Here is a 17,687-nt window from a genome sequence, read left to right on the forward strand (position 1 = left end):
GCACCACCATAGAAAAGAACACTGTGCGGTTGTCAGGATAAAATGGATCTCTGAGCGCTGATTGTCAGGCCATATTTTTAAAATCTTTTTTTTGAAAGGTAGATGTATCATATGTGTTCAGCTGGATGCATTTTCACAAATGGAACCCACCTGTGCAGCCCCCTAAATGCCTAAGGCTCCCTCCACCAAACTCTATTCCGTGCCCTGCCCATCCCCCGCCCATCCCCTTCCCCATCCACCTTGCAGAAGTAAGTTTCATCCAAGCCATATTATTCAGTGAACAAACCGTGCTGCCAAAAAAAGATGCATTAGGATCTCTTTTGCTGAATATTTTATAAGAAGGAATAAACAAACATTATTATGTTAATAAATGCATAGAAATATACTTGTTTTAGGAAGGTACAGGTACATATATATTTTATAGTGATTACCCTTAAAATGGGAGTGGGGCTTCCCCAATGCCTCAGCAGGTAATGAATCCACCTGCAATGCAAGGGACACAGGAGACGTGGGTTCAACTCCTGGGTCGAGAAGATCCCCTGGAGGAGGAAATGGCAACCCACTCCACTGTTCTTTCCCGGAAAATGCCATGGACAGAGGAGCCTGGCGGATTATAGTCCATAGGATCGAAAGAGTTGGACACGACTGAGTGACTAAGCTCACCCTTAGAGCTTGGGACTGGGTGGAGGCCAGCTGGAGGCCAGATGAAGGGGATATAAGGGGGGCTTTTCAGCTGTCCATACTTTATTTTGGCTGCCTGTACTTTGTCAGTTTCTAACCAGGCACTCATATTGGGTGTTTTGTTTGTTTGTTTGCACCTGCAGCTTTCAGGATCTTAGATCCCCAACTGGGGATCAAACCCATGCCACCTGCAGTGTAAGCTCGGGAGTCTTAACCACTAGGCTACCAGGGAAGTCCCATATTGGGTGTTTTTTTAAGTAGTCAATATCCCGTCATAAAATGGTGTGAAGTGCTGACATATGCTACATGTGGCTGAACCTCACTGCAGGAGACGTTGGTTCGATTCCTGGGTCAGGAAGATCCCCTGGAGAAGGGATAGGCTACACTCCGGTATTCTTGGCCTTCCCTTGTGGCTCAGCCGGTAAAGAATCTGCCTGCAATGTAGGAGACCTGGGTTCAACCCCTGGGTTGGGAAGATCCCCTGGAGAAGGGAAAGTAAAAGAAGTCAGGCACAAAAGGCCACATATTATGTGATTCTATTTATATTAATGTCCAGAACTGGGAAATCTATAGAGACAGAAAGTAGATAGTGGTCATCAGGGCTGCAGGGAGGACCAACGGGTTTCCCCTAAGACTGTCACACTTCTACTGCTTAATGAGTTCAGGGTTTCCTTTTGGGGCAATGAAAATATTCTGGATCTAGATAGAGGTGGTGGTTTCCCCAAACTGTGATTACTAAATGCCACTGAACTGGACACTTTAAAATGGTTAATTTTATGTCATGTGAATTTCAATGCTATTTAAAAAAATTGTAGTAAAAGAAGTCTGGATCATGGACCTTTTCAGGGGGAGGTGGTACTATAGACATTCTCCTTTATACTTTTCCCTATATTAAAAAAGCCACAAGGGACTTCTTTGGCAGTCCAGTGGTTAAGACTCCACCCTTCCAATGCAGAGGGCACGGGTTCCCTCCCTGGTCAGGGAAGTAAGATCCCACATGCCTCGATGTGAAGCCCCTCACCCCCCAAAAAAAGCCACGGAGCCAAATGCCCTCTCTGGCTGCCTCGTAAATGAGCCATGCTGCAGATTTTGGAAGAAAGCTTTTGCTGTCTTCTCTTCGATGTGCATTTGAGTTTTTTTTTCATCAACGTGTTTTCAGTTGGAAAGTTTTTAAGCTTCCCAAGGGTCAGTTTTTAAAATTCCAGCCTGGGCTCTTCTATTCTTGCAAAACTGGAAAAGCAAGAGGGTTTGCAGAGAGTACAAGTCTGGTCACGCTCAAGTAAAGTAAAGCCGTGGGGCCCCCACCTCAGTGGGAACGGTGTGGAACATTGGTCAATGTGTAGCTAATGTCAGTGATTAAGGCCTGCTCTCACGCTCCAGGCTTGTTCTGGGTGTTTCCCCTGTGACTTTCACACTTTGATAAGAAATGTGAGCACTTACAGAATGTTCAAGGGCAAATCTCTGAAGCAAAAATTTTCCTCCCACTGTTTTTCCATGATTCCTACGCCCTTAACTGAAGCATTTCCTATGTGGGCAGGCTGGCTGTTTTTAAAACTGTCAACGTGTAGAAATAGGGAGGGAGACATCCAAAATAAACATGCAGAAAACAGAAAGATATGTCAGTCATGCAAGAGGCCTGGCTGCAGGACTATGTATCTGATAAATATTAAAGTGTATGATGAGCCTGCAATAATTAGAATAGTTCAGTACAGAATGAACAGACGGAGCGACCCCAATCTACAGAGTGCAGTGTAGGTGGAGTTTCAAACTGGCGTGGGAAAGAGGAACTATGCAGAAAGTGGTCTTGGGATAATAGGTAACTGGGGAAAAACAGCTCACTCCTGATATCAAAATAAATTCCAGACAGATCAAATGTAGAAAATAACATTGCAAAAGTTGCAGAGGGAAAGTTGGCTGGATCATTGATCATCTTGAAGGGGAGGAAGTTTTCTTTTTTAAAAATTGTTTTATTTTAATCTTTTAAATGAAGTAGAGTTGATTAACAATGTTGTGTTAATTTCTGCTGTACAGTAAAGCCATTCAGTTATATATATATATTCTTTTTTAGTGTTCTTTTCCATCATGGTTTATCAGAGAATACTGAATATAGTTCTCTGTGCTATACATTAGGACCTTGTTGTTTATCCAGTCCATAAATAATAGCTTACGTTTTCGAACCCCACCCTACCACTCCATTCCTCCCAGAGGCCCGTCTCCCCTGGCAATAACAAGTCTGAGTCTATTTCATAGACAGGTTAATTTGTCATATTTTAGATTCCACATATAAGTGATATCATATGGTATTTGTCTTTCTCTTTCCAACTTATTTCACTCAGTATGAGCATCTCTAGTTCCATCCATGTTGCTGCAAATGGCATTATTTTATCCTTTTTTATGGCTGAGTAGTATTCCATTATGTACGTCTTCTTGATCCATTCATCTGTCAATGGACATTTAGGTGGATTCTGTGTCTTGGCTATTGGAAATAGTGATGCTGTGGACACTGGGTGAAAGGTCACGCTGACCGCAGGCGGGAAAGCGCCAGCCGGAAAATGCTGACTGAGAAGCCCCCGCTGGAAAGTCCCGGATAAGTCCCAGGGACAGACATCCACCAATCAACAGACCGTTGCCAGGCAGACTGATGGACGCGAAGGCGCCGAGACTCCGGCCAATCAAAAACTGACACGAGACCGAAAAGTCCAATCAGCACCCTAGAGCCCGATTCTAACCATATATGGGAAGGTCCCGCCACTTCCGTATCCGCCAGGGTATATAGGTGTCGCCCATCTTCCCGCAGGTAGCAGACTCCCGCTTTCCCCCATGCTCGCCCGTGGGAGCTCTCCCTGGGAGCGATTGCCCAATAAATCCTCTTAACACTCCGGTGCTCTCTTCATCTTGCCGCGGCGTTCTTACACTGGGGTGCATGTATCTTTTAGAATTAGAGTTTTCTCCAGATATGTGCCCAGTAGTGGGATTGCTGGGTCATACGGTAATTGTATTTTCAGTTTTCTGAGGAACCTCCATACCGCTCTCCACAGTGGCTGCACCAGTTTACATTCCCACGAACCACGTAGGAGGGTTCCCTTTTTTCCACATCATCTGGAGGGGAGGAAGATTGTCAAAGCTGAGTGGACTTGCAAAGTGCAAAGATCTTACTTAAATGTCGGCACCCCTGAGACCCAGCGAGGGGCTCCAGTCTCCTGTAACCCAAAACCATCAAAGAAAGCCTGCTTCTTCACCACTGTGACTAACAGAAAAATTAAAGTTTCTACCTGAGGAAAAAAGTAACATAAAAAAAAAGTAACATAAAGTCAAAAGGTAGTGACAAACTGGGGAAGAATAGAGATTCCATGCTTCCCTTTACAAAAAGGTCATTAAATGACCTTTAAGAAATTAAAGAAAGAAACATTAAGAGAAAGAAGAACAGTTGAGAAAAATAGGCAAGAACCTCGAATTGGAAATTTACGGATAAACAAGCGTCCACAGTAAACACATAAAGAGGCTCAACATCACACTCAAAGAAAGTGCATGCTTAATCAGTCATGTCGGACTCCTTGCGACCCCACAGACTACAGCCCGCCAGGCTCCCCCGTCCATGGGATTTCTCAGGCAAGAGTACTGGAGTGGGTTGCCGTTCCTTCTTCCAAGGGATCTTCCTGACCCAGGGATGGAACCTGCGCCTCTTGAGTCTCCTGCAGTAGCAGGCGGATTGCTTACCACTGCGCCACCTGGGAAGCCCAGCTAAAGAAACAGTCATGAGATAAGAATGGACTGAGATAAGGATGACCCGAGAGATCAATGGAATAGAGCCAAGAGTCTAGAAAACAACCAGGACATTTCTTTGTCCACTTATCTGACTGACGTTCAAAAGTTGTGTAATAGCCAGTGCTGGCCAGGGTGTGATGAAACAGTGTCACTCACTGTTATTGGGAGTGTGAACTGGTTTAAAGGCCATTTGACCATAGCTGTCAAGTGTTCAAAAGGACTTTTGTTTGGGGTCCCAGGGGACCTGCCGCTAGCAGTTTTCTCCTGCAACGTAGTCTTAAATGTGTCCCGTGGTAACTCCTTCAAGGGGGCTTCCCGGGTGGCTCAGACAGTGAAGAATCCACCTACAATGCAGGAGACCTTGCTTCAGTCCCTGGGTCAGAAAGATCCCCTGGAGGAAGGCATGGAAACCCACTCCAGTATTCTTGTCTGGGGAGTCCCATGGACAGAGGAGCCTGACGGGTTACAGTCCGAGGGGTCACAAAGAGTCGGACACAACTGAGCGACTAACATTTTCACTTCCTACAAACTTTTTAAGCATCACATTGGGTCATTTTCTCACAGAGTTTCACCTCCCCCAAAACAGCCTGGAACTGGGACTGGTTCATGCAGGTGAGGAAACTGCAGGTGTTAAGGAAGACCTGGTGGAAAGAAGGTTCCAGAGCCTGTGTATAAAGCCGCAACCGGGTGTAGACAACTGTGAGTTCTGCCAGCGTCACACATTTGCCCGCCGGAAAAGTCCTCGTCTTCACATAGTAGACAATGGCACTGACCTCGAACACACAGAATCCATCACACCCTCAAAGGGTGGAACCTTGCGGGCAGGAAGTTTATGGAGAAATTCGGGGGTGTGGTTGGTTGGATCAAAATGGAATTGGGGTGGTGTGGGGAGCACACAAAACTGAGCCCCACTGTACTGAGCAATCTGTTTTTTTAGAATACAGTAAGTTCCCTATATACAAACCTTCAAGTTGCAGACTTTCAAAGACGCGTGTCCCAACGTGTGTCCCATCAACATCAGGTGTGTGTGAAATTGCATCTTCCCCTCCGTCTCCTGTTGCTGACGACCCTTCAGCTCTACCATCTCCCTCCCCCCCTCCCTCCTCCAGTCAGTAACTCTTCTTGCTTGTTCATTCAATGCTAGCAACCTGTTTGCCCGCTGTTGTCCTGTACTATTGTACTTTTCAAGGTACTTACTGTAAGATTAAAAATGTTTTGTGCTTGTTTTTTATGCATTATTTGTGTGAAAGTATTATAAACCTATTATAGTACTATATGGTAGATTGTGTTAGTTGGGTAACTGGACTATCTTTGTTGGGGTTATGAACTCGATCTCAGATTGGAACTTGTTCATATGTAGGGGACTTACTGTATGTGTCCAGGGTCCCAGCTGTCATGGTGATTCCTCAGAGAAAGGCAACACTGTACTTAAAAAAAAAAAGTGAAATTACCCTCAAACCACATTTACAGATATTCCTAAGTTAACCAGATTTTTCTGCTGTTATTGGCAGCATTTCCTACCATTTTATGGACAAATATTTGCACTTCTTATAAAGTCTCTTTGTCTTGGAAGGTGTATGCCTGTGGATGCTGGTTAGTTTTTAAACACTTTTGGTCTGGGCAGGTCTGTGCCTGTAAAACTCCACCAACTATTTCTACAAAGCACATGCCTTGTCACGCTCAACTCCATGACAAGTAAACCTCGGGCACAGCCGTCCTGGAGAAGGTTCCAATCCCTGAGTTATAATTCTATAAGAGCCAGTGAATGTGTAACACCTGATCGTGATCGCATGCTGTGGGGGACATGAGCTGGGTGCCTCCCCATGACTTTGACATTCAGGCTAAGCCATGTGAATAGCTGAGATTCTTATTGACTCTAAAATGAAAGCTCCCCACTGTTCACCTCCTGAAAATTGACATATGCTTGCTAGATAAACTGTCGAAAATTGTTACCATACGAGAGTAACAGATAAGTTTTGAAGAAGCAAAATGCATGGCAGAGGCAAGATTAAGCCCTATCAGATAATAAAATGCGTCATCAGTGGGTAATCATCCTAACCACTTGGGGCCCACAAGTACCAGATTTTCAGTTTTGAATAAGGCAGTGTTGCAATTCGGCAGGCAAGATAAAAAACACATGTCCAAACCGTTCTTTGGAGACTGAGGGGATAAAAGCTAGATTTCTGTGTTCCTTTCACTGAAATCCAGATGGATCCAAAATTGAAAGGCAAACCAGGAAGCCATCAAGCACTCCACACACACACACACACACACACACACAAATGGTGAATCAAAACATGCACTTAAACAAAACCAAACATACACTTAGAAGTTGGAGGAATCTCTTTCTAAGCAGAAAAACAGAACTCAGAAACTATGAGGGGCAAACTTGATACATTTGAATTTTAAAGCTTGGATAGGATCAAAGAATCAAGAAGTCTAAAAAGCTGACTGACAGACTGAATGCATAGATTGGAAATCATTCCATTGAAGTGTTTTTTCTTCCTTCCTCCACTTCCAAAACTTATTCATTGTTGTTTCTCTCTCTCTTTCTTTCTTTCTTTCTTTAACATTTTCATGGTTGTTAAATGAGCTGGTCTCAACTTGCTTTTCAACAATGTCCCAGCTCTGGTAACAATTTTCTTTGTTGTTGTTAACAATTTTTAAACAACTGTCCATTCTAATCTCTGTTATACAGATCCAGAAGGATTCAAAGCGGTGTGGTGGGGGAATTTTTTTTTTTTAATTTCTGATCAAATTGTGAAACTTTTGTCATTTCTAATATTGGTAACGCAGATCCAGAAGGAGTCAAAGTGGTGCAGTGGGGTGAGTTTTTTTGTTTTTTGTTTTAGTTTCTGAGCAGAATTGTGAAACTTGTCATTTCTTACCACAAATGAGAAACTCACAAGCAAAATATTCTGAACTTGCCAACCTGAAGCCATCTAGAATAGAAAACCATTGTGCTCAAACTTGTTACCCAGGCATTTGTTACCAAGTTCTTAGGTCACAAGGCTGAATAAATCCTTAGCAGATGCTCTTGTCGGTTTTTGGAGCCTGAGGAATGTGAGAGGTGGCAGCTGCTGGATTAAACAATCTCACAGGCACGGGTTGTGCCGGTACTGGGCTGTTCCGTTTTATTCAGTGACAGATTTACAAGAGCAATCAGAGATGCAGAAAAAGGAAGAGGGGAAAAAAAAAAGAAAAGAAAAGAGGATCACTGTGGCTGCTGCCAATAATATGGTCTTGGCTTCCAACACATTTTATTTTTAGGTTGTGGTGGTTTGGTTTTATTTAATAAGGAACCATATAAAGAAGAAAATGAGAAATGACCCATTAACCCACTGCTGAAATAGCCCCTGTGGGCATTTAAAAATAAGGTAAGCACAGCGTTAGACATTCAAGCAGTGCAAAATTGAAAATAGCACCCACTCCATCACCCTTCTCCCTCTGCCTCCCCCAAAGCCAACGACCACAACACATTCTCATTTTTCCTTCTAAAAGAGAAGAAATGCTTATGAATATCTCAGCACATCTCTCTATGTGTGTGCCTGTGTGTGCTGGTGTGTATGTACATGTGTCTATGTCCATACGTCATATGTACATGTGTGTAAGTGTATGTATATTTTTATCTGTATATAGATGCATATGTATTTATGTGTATTCATATGCATATACATGGTTGGGTGTGTATACATGTATATGTGTGCATATGTGTGTTCAACTGTATGCATTTATGTTGGTGTGACACATGTGTGTGTGTGTGTGTGTGTGTGTGTGTGTATGTGTGTGTGGTAACAGCAGAAGTAGCCAGACAACCGTCTTCGTGTATGCTTATATATCACACAGGATCTCTTAAGAAATATTAGCAGTTCCACTTTCCAGATGGACCCAGAATCCATCTACTTTTTTTTTACATTTATTTATTTACTTGTTTACTTAGGCTGTGTTGAGTCTTTGTGACTCCAAGGCTCCAGAGCACGCAGGCTCAGTAGTTGCAGCACGTGGACTGTAGTTGTGGCGTACCAGCTTAGGTGTCCCTCGGTATGTAGGATCTTGGGGCTTCCCAGGTGGAGCTAGTGGTAAAGAACCCGCCTGCCAATGTAAGAGACATTAACAGACTCAGGCTCCATCCCTGCATCGGGAAGATCCCCTGGAGGTGGGCATGACAACCTACTCCAGTATTCTTGCCCGGAGAATGCCATGGACAGAGGGGCCTGGCGGGCTACAGTCCATAGGGTCGCACAGAGTTGGACAAGACTGAAGCGATTTAGCACGCACGCAGGTGTAGGCTCTTAGTTCCCCGACCAGGAAATGAACTCAAGTCCCCTGCATTGGAAGGTGGACTCTTAACCACTGGACCATCAGGGAAGTCCCTTTAACTTTTTATTATTATAATTACAGTAATACTGAGAGTGCCGGCAGTTTTATCGCATGCTTGCCTGCTCAGTCGCTCAGCCGTGTCCTACTTTTTTGTGACCTCATGGACTGTAGCCCACCAGGCTCCTCCGTCCATGGGATTTCCCAGGCAAAAATACTGGAGTGGGTTGCCATTTCTTTCTCCCTAGGGGATCTTCCCAACCCAGGGATGGAACCCAAGTCTCCCGAATTGTCAGGCAAATTCTCTACTGCTGAGCCACCTGGGAATTAAATGGATATCAGTCCATTGCAAATAACAGAACCACAGTTCAAACTGCCTTAAATAAAATAAAATTGTCTTATAAAGGGACTTTTCAGTTTCCCTGATAGCTCAGTTGGTAAAGAATCCACCCGAAATGCAGGAGACCCTGGTTCAATTCCTGGGTTGGGAAGGGATAGGCTACCCACTCCAGTATTCTTGGACTTCCTTCGTGGCTCAGCTGGTAAAGAATCCACCTGCAACTCGGGATACCTGGGTTGGGAAGATCCCCTGGAGAAGGGAAAGTCTACCCACTCCAATATTCTGGCCTAGAGAATTCCATGGACTGTATAGTCCATGGGGTCACAAACAGTTGGACATGACCGAGTGACTTTCACTAGAAAGGGATTTTTTTTGGCTAACATAATTCAAGGACAGTTTGATTTCATGCACGGCAGAATCCACGCACTGAGCAATGGCCTCAGAGAATCGGTCTCCCTTTGTCTCTAGAGTTTTTTTGGGTGTTGGCTGTATTCACAGCACAGTATAAGCAACTCTGGGCTTCTGTCCTCCCAGATTCATCCAGGGGAAAGAGGAAAAAGAGACCCCTCTCTGAGTCACTCTAGGAAAAGTCCCAGGTTGAGTTGTTCTTGACTGAGTGGGTCGTGTGCTGACCCTGAGACCAGATATAGAGTTCATGCCGTGGGAATAACAGGGAGGAGATGGCGAGAGGCATGGTTTCCTGAGGAACATGAAGGTAGTGGTTCTAAAACAGATGCTAGCTAGACCAACATCCCATTTCACTGCATCATCATCATTATTATATTATCTGTAATTGTGTTTTATATTATTGTTTTAGGATTGTGCAGCATGACAGAGATTCCTAGTAGTTCTGCAAACCCAATTCCTTCTTTTGCTGTGTACACCTCTGGAAGACACTTTCCTAGCCTCCTTTGCATTTAAGTGTGACCACATGACTGAGTTCTAAGCCACAGGACATGAATGGAAGGGAATTTAAACCTCCTGCCCATGATTTTCTAAATCTGTTCCTCTTTCAAGCCAGCTGGAACAGAGATGACCCCCAGAACCTAAGAAGCCAAATGTTGAACATGGGGGAGCCAAAAGGTGAAAGGAACTCGGGTTCTTGGAGTTCCTTGAACACCTTGAGGAAAATCACCTGCAGTAAAGAACAACCATGACTTTACCTGAGCAAGAATAAATTCCTAACATTGTTTGAGTCATTAGACATTTTGGGGTTTGTTTGTTATAGCAGCTAATGTTACCCTGACTAACTGATACAACAAGAGAAATGAAGTTTATGGTTTCCCCAGGTGAAATCTACCTCATAGAAAGGTACATATTCCTTTCCCAGCTCTGGACCTACAAGTCACAGGTAGATTCTGGTGTAAAATTCATAGAGTCTTTTTCCAGGGAAGACTGATAGCAAACATTTCCCCTATGTATTGACTGCACCGAGTTAAGAGGCTGTATTTATTAGGCTATTTCACTTTTAGTCTAGAAGCTTAGGATTCTGTTTTTTAATTTTTAATTGGAGGATAATTGCTTTATAGTGTTATGTTGGTTTCTGCCATACAACGAAGTGAATCAGCCGTAAGTATACCTATTTTCCCTCTTTCTCAAATCTCCCTCCCACCCCAGGCTTCTGTTTTTAAAAAGCTGAATTGGCTCTTGGAAATACAATGTGGGAAGAGCAGGGTGGTTTTATTGTTTGTTTGTTGGCACTTTTAGGACAACTGGGAATGTAAGTGGTTCTGTTTCTGACTCTGTCCTTTCTGCATGTCTCTGCCTGTTGGCTTTATCTTTTGAATCTGAGACCAATTTTTGTTTTTCAGGAGAAGCTCCTGGCACATTCTAAGTTCACATTCCCCAAATTCTTTTTTCCAAAGAAGAACTGAGGCTGTCTCTCTCTGGTCTTAAGGTCTGAGAGCCCGCCCCCTCCTGTACTTCTGTCTGAGCCCCTCCGACAACTGTCTGGGTAATGCTGAGTTTCAGCCCATGGCTCTCTGGGCCAGTTTCTCTTCAGTAAAGAATGTGTTTAATGGCAAATACTAGGACATGATGATATCAATAAATAGGTACTTATTTTTCTCACATAACACAAAATCTGGAATAAGGTAGTTTCAGGTGTTGGTTCAATGACATCTGATGTCCCAGGTTCTTGGTCCTTCTGCCTCATCATTCCTTAGAGTGTTGATTTTCATGGTCATGACTCTTGCCTCATGACCACAGGATGGCTGCCACAACTCTGACCATCACATCTATAGTCAAGGTAGGAAGACCCTTGTTATCTGGGACACAAAAGTTTACCAGAAGCTTCCCAGCTGACTTCTGCTTTCATCTCTTTGGCCATAATGGTGTCAGTGACTGTGAGTAGAAGTCAAGAATGCTGGAAAAATGAGTCCCTGACTTTCAGCCTCAAAACCAGAGGTGGGTAGTGAAGAAAGAGGCAGGGAACAATTGTTGGGTTACCATAATAACCACTGGAGCCCAGTGTCATGACTGTGATGAATAAGGTAGTGTGAGAGAAGGAAACAGAAGGTTCTGTGAGGGGTAAGGATGATTCTTCTCTCTGGGGACCAGGATTTACAGCCTGGGGGACAATCCATAGTAAGCTGTGACTCTGAAATCTTCTGTGACAAGGGAGAAATAACAGGAACAACAATAATAATGCAACAGTAATAATTAGATCTAACATATGTGCCAGGCACCTGCTCTACAAACACAGCCTCTTTTATTGCTCCAACAAACCCTATTATTATTCCTGTGATTGTAGCTTGACTGGGATCCCAGATTTACTCTTATTCCTCGCAGTGTGTTCCCCACTCAGCAGCCAGAAGGAATCTTTTTTAAAACTGAAGTCAAATTATGTCTCTCTTTAGCTCACTCCCAATAAAAGCCAGAATCCTTGGGACTTCCCTGGTGGTCCAGTGGTTAAGACTTTGCGCTTCCAATGCAGGGGACATAGGTTTGATCCCTGGTTGGAGAACTAAGATCCCACATGCCACAGCCAAAAGATTTTTTTAAAGCTAGAGACCTTGCCTTGGACCCAAAGCCTCAGACGATCTGCTTTTCCTCCACCTGCCATCTCTCTGATCCTATTTCCCCCTACTTCTCACTGCCAGCCACACTGGCCTTGTTGCTTTTTTCTCTTGAAAATTCCAGGCATGCTCTTACCCCAGGGCCTTTGTACTTGCTAAAACCTTCTGCCAAGATTCTTTCCTGATTTCCACGAGACTTGTTCTCTCACCTCTTTCAGGTCTCTACTGAAATGTCCCTTTCTCCACAAAGTTTCCCTGACCCAGTCTCCAGCTCTGTCAAGCCCCTTCCTTGATTTGTTAACTAACCGGCCCTTACCACCATCTTATCGCCCATAGAGTTTATTCATTTCTTTTGTTTTTTCTCCTTCTCTAGAATGGAGATGGTCCCTGATGGTCCAGTGGCTAAGATTCCACGTTCCCAATGCAGGGGGACCAGGGGTCATGACTAAAAACCCTGCATGCAGCAACAAAGATCCTGTGTGTTGCAACTAAGACCTGGTGCAGCTGAATAAACATATAAAGGCTTCCCCGGTGGCTCAGACGGTAAAGAACCTGCCTGCAATGCAGGAGACCTGGGTTTGATCCCTGGGTCAGGAACGTCCCCTGGAAAAGAGAATGGCTACCCACTCTAGTATTGTTGCCTGGAGAATCCCATGGACAGAGGAGCCTGGTGGGCTACAGTCCATATGGTCGCCAAGAGTTGGACACAACTGAAGCACCTTAGCGCGCGCGCGCACACACACACACACACACACACACACACACACACACATATATATATATATATATATACATATATATATATATACTTAAATGTTTATTTTTAAAAAACCCTTCATTACAATGCTGTGATGACTCAGTTATCCCCAATTTACAGACTGAGAAATTGAGGTCCTAGGAGATGAAGAAACTTGCTCTACCAAATTTCTGCTATGGTAGTAAATTACTGTAAATTCATTCAAAGGACTGATGCTGAAGCTAAAGCTCCAGTACTTTGGCCACCTGATGCAAAGAGCCGGCTCATTGGAAAAGACCCTGATGCTGGCAAAGATTGAAGGCGAAAGGAGAAGGAAGAAGGTGGCAGAGAATGAGATGGTTAGGCAGCATCAACAATTCAATGGACATGAATTTGAGCAGACTCCAGGAGTCAGTAGAGGACAGAGGAGCCTGGCATCCTATAGTCCATGGGGTAGCAAAGAGTCGGACACCAAGTAGCCACTGAACAACAACAATAACAATAAATCACCACAATCTCAGCAGCTTAACACAGCACACATTCATTGTCTTAAGTCCTGGAGGTGAGAAGTCTGTGCAGGTCAGCAGGGCCGCGTTCCTTATGGAGCTCTGGGCACCAATCACTTTCCTGCCTTTTCTAGTGTTCAGGGGCCGCCTGCACTCCTTGGCCCAGGCCCTTTCTTGCATCACTTGGAACTTGCCTTCCCTCCTTCTCTGCCTCTGACCCTCCTGCCTCGCTCTTTTCTTTACAAGGAATCTTCTCGATTCTGTTGGGTATCCACCTGAATAATCCAGGTTCCTCTCTCCATCTCAAGATCCTTAACTTGGTCACATCTATGAAGTCTTTTGCCACAGGAAGTGACACGCTTGCAGGATCAGCAGAGCAACTGGCATTGGGGGACATTATTCAGCCCTCTGCAGAGCCTCAAGTTACATCCAGAAACTTGGATGTAATTTGCAGCGCTGACATTCAAACTCCCATCTGGCTGACTCCAGAGTCCCGGGCCTATCTTACTCGCCAGAACCGTGGGCGGGGACCCGCCACAGCCCCACCCCCACTCCTGTCCCCCCTACCCCACCCAGTCTTGGGGGTTCAAAGAGAAGCTTCCAAATTCTGGGCCCCGAGTTCCCTCCGTTCCCTCCGTCCCCACAGCTCCCCTCCCCCAGCCAATGGGCTCTGCTCCTGGAGCGGAACTTGTTTCCCTTGGACCTCAGCCTGTGGACACCCTTCCAGGCCCTTCCCTCGCCCTCGGCCTGGGGACGTGCCGGTTCAGAGCTCCGCTCCAACGGCACCAGTTGGGCGGGTTGGAAGGAGCAACAAGCCAGACGGCGCCAGGTTCCAAGGCCCAGAGCGCAGGGAGGATTTGCAGATGGGCTGGGGCCTGGGGCCCCCCACGCCTGAGCCTACTCCTCGTCCAAATGCCATGGCCTGCCACAAGGCAGGGAGAGAGCTCCCACAGCCAGCTTCCCCAATTTCACAGAAAACCCGGGACCACAAACCTCAGATGCATAACCCTCCTGTTTTTCTAGAAAGTTTTCCTCTCCAAGACTGTGGCTGGTGATTCTCCGCTGTCCTCGAACCTCCAAGTGCCCCCACCGAGCCCGAATCCCCAGCTGCTGAGCGCGCATCTTCCTTTATTAACAGAGGCGAGACAGGCAGAGGTATTATGGGGTAGGGTTTGAGTCCAGATTCTGCAGCCTAACTGCTCAACTCTGGGAAGACTTGCCTCTTACCAGCTGTGTGACCCTGGGGAAGACACTTCCCCTCTTTGGGCCTCAGTGTTCTCGTCTGCAAGATGGGGATGAAATTATAACCATATCTTTCTCTGAGGATTTTTTCTGCAAATAAAATGAGTCATATTTACAATGCTTAGGACAGGGTCTGCTGTGTGAGCACTATAGAAATTTTTATTTAAAAATAAAATTAAATTAAAATTTGCTTCTTTAGATTCTCAGTTTGAAATTCACCTTTCCCAACATATACTTGCCTCTCTCTTCTGTTCTTGGAGGAAATGGCCACATTTCCACCAAAAGCCAGTCCCTTCTCTGCAATGGGGTCCCCGTCTCCCCTACTCGGGGAAGTTTCCATCTCGCGCTAACCTGTTTAACAATCTCTCTTGCGTCATTGCTTGTTTTTTTAGACTCCCTTCCTGACCCCCACCTCCAGCTACCACTTCTCCTTTCCTTAAAAAAAAAAAAATTTGGCATGCCTGGAAACACGTGAGATCTTAGCTGCCTGACCAAGGATCGAACCTGCTCCCCTCAAAGTGTGAGTGCAGTGTCTTAGCCACTGGACTGCCAGGAAGTCCCTCCCCTGTTTTAAACACCTTCAAAGAACCGCCATCCTTGGGTTTGGACAAATACACCTTTCGTTCACTCTTCCAATCCTCTGTATCTGATTCCTGTCCCCACTTCTCAAACAGGGTAACTCTTACCAAGGTGCAAGGGCTTCCATTGTGTAAAGTCAACAAAACAGCTGCTTCTCTGCCCTTATCTGGCTGTCCTCCCCGTCCCCAAAATCCTCTCTGCTGGTTAAATTCTTACTTTGAAATAATTTCAAGCTTACAGTTGAGGTGCAAACCGGGATTAAGAACTGCATCCCTGTAATTTTCTGCCATGTATAAATCATCATTCCCTCTCTCACTCTTTCTCCCCAGCCCTCCTTTTTCTTCCTTTTAGGAGATGTGTCCCTCCCCTCAAAATGATATATTGAAGTCTTGAAGTCATAATCCCCAGTCGCTCAGAATGTGAACTTATTTGGAAACAGTGGTTGCAGACAGAATCAGTTGAGATGAAGTCTTACTGGAGTAGAGCGGGCTCCGAATCCCATGTGACTGGTGTCCTGGAAGAAGACAGTCACGTGCACCAAGACCGAGGCACACGTGACAGAGGGAGAAAGGGGAGTTGTGCAGCTGTAAGCCAAAGAAAGCCAAGGCTTGTCAGCAAACCACCGGAAGCAGACTTCCCTGGTGGTTCAGTGGTTAAGAGTCTGCCTTCCAATGCAGGGGCTGCAGGTTCAGTCCTTGGTTGGGGAACTAAGATCCACTGGCCGGCAGCGTGCATGTTAAGTCACTTCAGTCATGTCTGACTCTTTGTGACTCTTTGGACTGTAGCCCACCAAGCTCCTCTGTCCATGGGGTTCTCCAGGCCGGAATCCTGGAGGGGGTTGCCATGTTCTCCTCCAGGGGATCTTCCCAATCCAGAATTTGAACTGATGTCACCGCAACTAGAGAAGCCCTGGAGCGCCCCAGCTCGAGAAATCTGATGCGCCTTGACGAAGACTCAGTGCAGCCTAAATAAATAATAAAAGAAAAATATATAAATTAAAAAATTACCAAAAGCTAGAAAGAGGTAAGGAGGCAAGAATGATTTCCCCTAGAAGTTGCAGAAGCATGACCCTATCGATTTCAGACTTTCGGTCTCATTCAGAAAAGTGAATGAATATATTTCTGTTGTTTTACCCTATCCTGATTGTGGCATTTTGACATGGCAGCCCTAGGAAACTGACACACTCCATTCCCCGTCCTTTTCTCTATATATAGTATTTTTTTTTCAGAACCTTTTGAGAATAAGTTGCATACATCATGCTTCTTTACCTCTCAATATGTCAGTGTTCCTTCCCTAAAAATAAGAGGGACTTTTTCTCACACAACCATGGGAGTTATCAAAAGTCAGGAAATTCAGGACTTCCCTGGTGGTCCGGTGGTTAAGATTTCACACTCCCAGTGCAGGGGCTACAAGTTCCATCCTTGGTCCGGGAGCTAAGATCTCACATGCCACGGCAAAGACTAAAAATAAAAATAAATGAAATAGAGTAAAACCTAAATTAAAAACTATTTTTTTGACCAGACCAGAAACACCGAGCTCTAACCAGATTCTCTTCATCGGGGTTGAGACCCGGGAGCTTCCAAGATGCCGGCTTACCACTCTTCCCTCATGGACCCTGACACCAAACTCATTGGAAACAGGGCACTGTTGCCCATCAGAAGTCAATTCAAAGGACCTGCCCCTAGAGAGACAAAAGAGACAGATATTGTGGATGAAGCTATCTATTACTTTAAGGCCAATGTCTTCTTCAAAAACTATGAAATTAAGAATGAAGCCGATAGGACCTTGATATATATAACTCTCTACATTTCTGAGTGTCTAAAGAAACTCCAAAAGTGCAATTCTAAAAGCCAAGGCGAGAAAGAAATGTATACACTGGGAATCATTAATTTTCCCATTCCGGGGGAGCCTGGTTTTCCACTTAATACCATTTACACCAAACCTGCAAACAAACAGGAAAATGCAGTGATGAAGGCCTACTTACAAGAGCTGAGGCAAGAGACTGGACTGAGATTTTGTGAGAAAGTTTTTGACTCTCAGAATGATAAACCCAGCAAGTGGTGAACTTGCTTTGTGAAGGGACAATTCATGAACAAGAGTCTTTCAGGACCTGGACAATAAAGACAGCCTTGGGCAGACACTGTCTCCACAGCTGTGGGCAGCATTTACAGAAAAATGTACACAGTTCTTTGCCTTTATTTCCTAAAGTTTTAAAGCTTTATACAGCAGAGAGAAGAGCATGTGTCTTTACTTGAAGAGCTCTCTATCAAGAATTTGGGGTGGGATGGGTGGGGGAGAATGAGTTGTTGACTGGTGATTTGAAATGTCTGCAGTATTAAGCTAGTGCTTAATAAATAATGATAAAGAAAAAATTACTTTTTAAAAATTCAGGAAGTTCAACATTAGCACCACATGCTTATCCAATCCAAAGTCCATATTCAGTCTCGTCATTTGCCCTAGTCATATCCTTTCCAGAAACTGTATTTTTCCAGCCTGAGATGGCA

At 44.8% G+C, this 17,687-nt stretch overlaps 1 protein-coding gene across 1 annotated transcript; it reads left to right on the forward strand.

The window, feature by feature from the left end:
• Positions 1 to 16,767: 16,767 nt before the first annotated feature.
• On the forward strand, positions 16,768 to 17,247 carry LOC133051487 (actin-related protein 2/3 complex subunit 3-like). The gene has a single exon (XM_061135937.1). It carries the CDS (start codon positions 16,768 to 16,770, stop codon positions 17,245 to 17,247), a length of 480 nt encoding a protein of 159 aa, XP_060991920.1.
• Positions 17,248 to 17,687: the final 440 nt, after the last annotated feature.

This window comes from Dama dama, chromosome 4, assembly GCF_033118175.1.
Source record: "Dama dama isolate Ldn47 chromosome 4, ASM3311817v1, whole genome shotgun sequence".
NCBI lineage: Eukaryota > Metazoa > Chordata > Mammalia > Artiodactyla > Cervidae > Dama > Dama dama.

Bases quoted from the DNA above. Each gene is read 5' to 3' on its own strand.
- LOC133051487 (XM_061135937.1), top strand. From the start codon at position 16,768: ATGCCGGCTTACCACTCTTCCCTCATGGACCCTGACACCAAACTCATT.